The sequence below is a fragment of the Centruroides sculpturatus genome, unplaced genomic scaffold (assembly GCF_000671375.1).
Source record: "Centruroides sculpturatus isolate CEXI.00-Female unplaced genomic scaffold, Cexi_2.0 scaffold710, whole genome shotgun sequence".
Classification (NCBI taxonomy): Eukaryota; Metazoa; Arthropoda; class Arachnida; order Scorpiones; family Buthidae; genus Centruroides; species Centruroides sculpturatus.
In genome coordinates, this window is record NW_019385086.1 from 142,334 (window position 1) to 148,351 (window position 6,018).

The following is a 6,018-nucleotide window of genomic DNA, read 5'->3' on the forward strand; positions in this document are numbered from 1 at the left end:
CTCGTTCTGATAATAATCAATTATTATAAATAGGTATATTATAAGTAGATACATTAAATACCCTACGTTTACGCCTATTTGTTTGTTATTAATGCAACATGTTTAAAATAATTAACATAAAATATATTTAAATCTGTTGCAATTGTTGTTAGTTTTCATTAAATATTTTAAAATATTTGTTACATGTGAATTTCATTTTTAAAAATTTAAATCTTTTCGTAAAATAGGCAGAAAATTAATAATATATATTTTAGTATATATACTAAAATACCGCTATATCCTCACCCCCGAAACTCCGCTATAATAAGGGATAAGTTTTATTATAGATAAAACTTCACATATAATTACCCGAACCTTACTTCAGTGGCCACAATAGTAGGGTTTTAAAGTGATCTTAATCTCCTTTTATATGGCCAACAAAACAGTAAAACGTCATGTTCTGAATTACAATGTGCCGTTTCTAACTTTTCTTAATTTTTTCAGGATCCTCATGAAATATGAAGTCTTGAAATAAATTACCTTACAAATTTAACATTGAACAAATGGAATATCTTAATATACTGTACATGTAATAATAGAAAATCATAATAAGTGATAGTGATTTTTTTTAAACTAATATCATTGAACATGCAATCTGACAAAGAGAAATTTAACGTTGTTCATCGACATTTATCTTCAAGCTTTCGCCATCTTGGACGGATGATTGGACGTCATCCTTTGTATTTTGTAGTAATACCATTATTATTCACTGTTCTATCCACTTTGGGTTTATTCAGACTACAAGTTATTAAAGATTCCGAATATTTACATGTTCCATCAAACGGAAGAACTTGGAAAGTCAAATCAGATGTAGAGAAGTTCTTTCGGGATAATGCTACAGACTTTGATTTTACTCGAATGACAATGTATAAAGGAGCGAATATGATTATAGCGACGTGTAAAGATGGAGGAACAATGATGCGTGAATACGTATTTGATGAATTACAAATGCTAAACGAAAAGATTCTCGACATAAAAATAACATGGAAAGGACAAAACGTAACGTATTCCGATATCTGTATGAGATCGGAAGGAGAGTGTTTCCAAAATAATTTATTATCTTTAAAAACTAAATTTGAAGATGTTAGAAGAAAAAAGCTACAGATTAAGTAAGCATTATTCTTTGTTTTTTTAGTTTATTAATTTTAAACTTCAGTTTTATTAGTTACTAGCAGGTAAGCCCGGTATTGTCCGAGCAAAAAATAAGTACAAATATTGTTAAAAGTCATTGAGGATTTATTCATGTCGATTTTATCTCTTAATAATGATTTATATCGAGACTTATCCACACCCAATATTACTCACACGTAAGGTCTCCTTATCAGACCTAAAAAATATATAATATGTTTTATTTTGACTTCACAATTTCCTTATATTTTTGTCAATTATATTTCGTACTTATTGATTAATCAGTGATTCAGTCAGCTCAGTGTACACAGATAACGTAGTTTACATTTGAATATAAATTAGAGACGTGGCTAGATCACTTGGGAATGTGGACAAACTCAAATATGGCCCTGAATTTTCCAGTGGTTTAGCTGTTTTATATGTTGATTTAGTGAGCTGTTTTATTTTAAAGCAATACATATTATATTAACATTATAATAGTTTTCTTCAGAAATTGTAAAAAAGATGCTGTATACTGGAAACATAAATATAACGCGTACATAATGGGGTGGTGATACTCACCACTTAGGATCAGGATCTGCCAAAACGAAAACAATGCATGAAATAATTATTTATTTGAAAGTCAATAGTAATTGAAATACACTAGAATTTTACTCTGATAAATGTTTAAAAACTTTCGTTGATAGAGAATGCAACGCAAACAAGTCACCTGTAAAATGACAATGTTATTATTATTTCTGTTTAGTGAGAATAATAAACTAAATATGTACTTACTTTCAACGCAAGATTTTAAGTTTATATAATCCGATTATGTTTTAACAGGTATCCTTTAGAGATAAATTCATCTCACATTAGTGTAGATGCTATCAATTTAGGAGGAGTTTCAACTGACGAAGACAGTTTTATAACAGATTTTCAAGCATTTCGTTTACTCTATTTCGTCGATTATCATAATTCCAGCAAACAAGAAATTGCTCACAAATGGGAAGAAGAATTTCTAAAAACACTTGCTGAAAATTCCTTCGTTTACATTCGAATATCAAAAATGAGTGGAATTAGTATCGATAACGAAGTTAATAATATATTTGTAAATGTTATATGGCATTTTATTATTACTGGAATACTTACGGTGATATTTGCAAGTGTAACTTGTATGACGAAGGACTGGGTGACAAGTAAACCGCTGATTGGTGCTTCCGCTTGTATTTCATCCTTGTTTGCTGTGATAACTGCCTTTAATATCTTAGTTGTTTGCGGAATGAAATATGCTGAAACGAATGTAATTGTTCCATTTATAGTTATAGGTGAGTGTACGAAATATCATTTTTATATATAAATATTGAATTTGATTTAAATTAACGACTGTTTGAATATATTTTTGAGGTATCGGACTGGATGACTCATTTGTTCTATTAGCGGCTTGGAGAAAAACCAACCCCAAAGATTCTGTTGAAAAGAGAATGAGTGAAACGTATTCCGAGGCTACCGTATCGATTACCATAACGTCTTTGACTAACGTTGCTTGTTCGTTAATTGCGATAACTACTCCTTTCGGAATTCTCCAAATTGCCGGAAGTTACATGGCTTTAAGTATTTTCATAGATTACATCTATCAGGTTACATTCTTCGGCGGACTTCTTGCACTGGATGGTTATAGAGAAACCAAGAAATTGCATGCAATACTTTTCGTTCCTGTTAATCTGGATGTACGACCATCAGGTAACATAACGTAACTTAATTATTATTAAATTAGTTAACTCTAAATAATGAATTGCATCGTGGAATTTAAAAGAAAAGAAGTTTCTTTAATTGTTTCTTTAAAATTAAAATAATATTTCGAAGAGAAATTTAACACACACACACACACACACACTTACCTATATTCTACATAATCTACTATTCATATAGTATTACTACATTTGGACTATTTTTTACTTTTTGGGTTACTTTAAAAATAATTTTAACTACATTTCGAGGAATTCGGAATTACTTAATATGAAACTTATGTGGAAACATATCAGGTTCTCGCCGGATATGTACTGTTTACCTGTAGTTTATTTATATTATTATTATTAATTAACGAAAATAGCGTTCTGTATAGGTAGCCGTACTTCATTCGCTTCATAAATTATCCAAAAGGTGTGTAAGAATCGCCACTTCCGTGACTAAATAGTGCGAAGATTTAAGATGATTAAATTATAGCCGATCTTATCCGTTTTCACCGGGTGCAAGAATTAGATCCCCCTTTTCCGAAACTAATTAAAGAATTTTTAGATGGGTCTAAAAATATGTTCGATTTCCCACAAGAAACGCAAAAATTAGGTAATAAATATATTCATTTTTCTTCTAGGTTTACTGGGATTTATAAAGTATGGCTGTTATTCAAGTGAAGATATTGTAGGCAAAACAACAATGACATGTTACAGAAATTATTTAGGAAAGATACTAACGTTTCCAATTGTAAAAGCAACTATTATTCTTTTTTTCCTTCTGTATCTCGCTGGAGGAATCTATTTTACGAAATATTTACAACCATCGACAGGTATCGATACGGCATTTAACGACAATTCTTACATGTTAAACTTCTTTCGTGATGAAAATACATTCTATTCGCAATATCGAGAGAGAATACAGATAATTGTTACATCATCATTGGACTACTCCGATCCAAATACCCAGAATAATCTAGAGAAATTAACGACAGAACTGGAGAATTCTCCTCATATGGCCGGGAGTAATTACACGGAATCAGGGCTAAGACAATATCTGAAATTCATTAAAGATCCACAGTTTTGGATTTCTCTCAGAGGATATAATTTGAGTCGACCGGATGACTTCACCGATGCTTTACGCAGAGTATTTCTTAAATTCAAGTGGGCCAAACGTTTCAACAAGGACATTGTCTTCAGTGAAGATGGCACTAAAATATTAGCTTCTAGATTTTTTATTCAGACGAAATTGGTTGATAATTCGCTGAAAGCAAATGAAGTTTTTGTTAATATGTGGAATATAATAGATAAATATAATCTTCCTGTACAGTGTTACAATTATCGATATATTTTCTTTGATTCTATCCTTGAGGTAGTTCCTATAACAACTCAATCAATAGCCGTTAGTTCTTGCGTGGTAATTTTGATATTTATCATTTTTATTCCAAATGTGTTTTGTGCATTTTGTATTGCTCTCACAATAGCTTGTATTGAGGTAATAAGTATAGGCTATATGTCTGTATGGGGTGTTAATTTGATTCCTTTAGTAATGATTTTATTGATAGCGATCACTGGATTTTGTACGGATTATGCAGCTCATATAACATACGCGTATGCAAAAAGTAAAAGAAAGAATCCGAATGAAAAACTGCAAGATTGTTTGGATGCTGCTGGTCACGCGATAGTGCAAGGTTGTATTTCGTCGCTTTTCGGCGTCGTTGTTTTAATCGGAGCGCCGTACGAAGGCTTGAAAGATGTGTTTAAAGTATGTTTTATATTTTTTATTTCTTCTATAGTTCAAGGGTTATTTATTCTTCCGGCTATGCTGTCATTATGGGACGATTTTTTGTTATTATTATGTAAAAGTGATGAACGACGGCGTTCGAACCGAGAGTTTTCGTATATTCCCAATACGAATGAAGAGTTATTAAACTAAAGAATTAGTGTGAACTTGTAAAATATCTAAAATGTAAAACCTTAGCACTGTGAAGTGTTATAGATCGATAGACATAACATAGAAAGCCAAGTTGACAATTTAAGCATTAATTGCGTATATGAAAAAATGTTCGTTAATATTCTTATTATTTTTATATATTTTTCTTTGTTTTGCACTCTAACATGCTGCCTTTCTTATATATTTTCACCAACACTGATTTTGCCAATTCTTTAGGTACACTGTCACAATGGACTACAAGTTTTAATCATATTTTTAATTTATTTAATTTTAAATATATGCTTTCCACCTCAAATCAGTAGTAGCTTTATCATACTTTTCCTTTAACAATAGAGTCGTGCCAATCATTTATTTAACACCTTTCGGGGGGAATTATGAATTAAAATAACGAGACTCTCGATTTTCATCGGAAGTTTTTATATAGTTAATCGGGGCTTCCTGTTCCATATGGTTTCCGTATAGGATCTCGGATTCCATTCGTCTGACTCCGTTCTCGAGAGTAAAGAAAGACATACAGACGGACGGACAAACGGAATTTATAGGTCTACAATTTTTTCAAATTTTACCCCCTTTATGTGTAACGGAAAATTTATATACTGTATATAGTATATTAAATAATACATTTTCACTAGAAGCAATAAGTTTATTACATGTAAACAAACAAGAGATTAATACTTAGTGGAATCACCTTTGTCTTCTATGACAGCTTGTAAACTCCATGACATCAAATCCACCTATTTTTCGAGAAAGATGTTGATCTTGCGCTTCATTTATCGAATAAAGTTGTTCGGTAGACTTGTAGGCTTTTCCTCTTAGATTTTAGGATTGTTCGATCCAGCTTCTTCCAAAGATGTTTGGTGGGATTCAAATCCAGACTTTAGGGAAGCCAAAAAATGTTCGAGAAGATTGGACGAATGCTTCTAGGAGGCCAAGTCCACGACGAGAGAAACACCCTGTACCCTCCTGTATTGGAAATGCTCTACAGTCCCAACACAGTTAGCAGGTGTGTAGGCGATGTTCTTCATTCGCCACACAATTTGTTACCGTCTGGAGCTCTTAAATCTCTTGTGGTCGAATCCAGAATAGATTGCTGATTACTGATGTAAAGGATCGATAAGTAAATAAAATAAGTTATATCTGTTTTATATTAAGTGAGACTTTTAAGAAAAATTTTAATTTATGTATCTT

The 6,018-nt window shown here is 31.6% G+C and overlaps 2 protein-coding genes across 2 annotated transcripts; both read left to right on the forward strand.

Annotated features, from left to right (window-relative positions):
• The first annotated feature begins 627 nt into the window (after positions 1-627).
• LOC111634473 (patched domain-containing protein 1-like) lies at positions 628-2,346 on the forward strand. The gene is made up of 3 exons (XM_023379247.1): positions 628-1,148; positions 1,990-2,254; positions 2,311-2,346. The coding sequence occupies exons 1-3, from the start codon at positions 628-630 to the stop codon at positions 2,344-2,346; spliced, it is 822 nt and encodes a 273-aa protein (XP_023235015.1).
• LOC111634489 (patched domain-containing protein 3-like) lies at positions 2,236-4,846 on the forward strand. Its single transcript, XM_023379281.1, has 2 exons — positions 2,236-2,886; positions 3,518-4,846. Exons 1-2 carry the CDS (start codon positions 2,628-2,630, stop codon positions 4,810-4,812), a joined length of 1,554 nt encoding a protein of 517 aa, XP_023235049.1. The 5' UTR covers positions 2,236-2,627; the 3' UTR covers positions 4,813-4,846.
• The last annotated feature ends 1,172 nt before the right edge of the window (positions 4,847-6,018 follow it).

Excerpts from the sequence above, each read along its gene's own strand:
- LOC111634489 (XM_023379281.1), top strand. The coding sequence starts at position 2,628 with ATGAGTGAAACGTATTCCGAGGCTACCGTATCGATTACCATAACGTCT. Across the intron at positions 2,887-3,517 it reads TCTGGATGTACGACCATCAG|GTTTACTGGGATTTATAAAG; the intron begins GTAACATAACGT and ends TTTTTCTTCTAG.
- LOC111634473 (XM_023379247.1), top strand. The coding sequence starts at position 628 with ATGCAATCTGACAAAGAGAAATTTAACGTTGTTCATCGACATTTATCT. Across the intron at positions 1,149-1,989 it reads AGAAAAAAGCTACAGATTAA|GTATCCTTTAGAGATAAATT; the intron begins GTAAGCATTATT and ends ATGTTTTAACAG. Across the intron at positions 2,255-2,310 it reads ACGAAGTTAATAATATATTT|TGTAACTTGTATGACGAAGG; the intron begins GTAAATGTTATA and ends GATATTTGCAAG.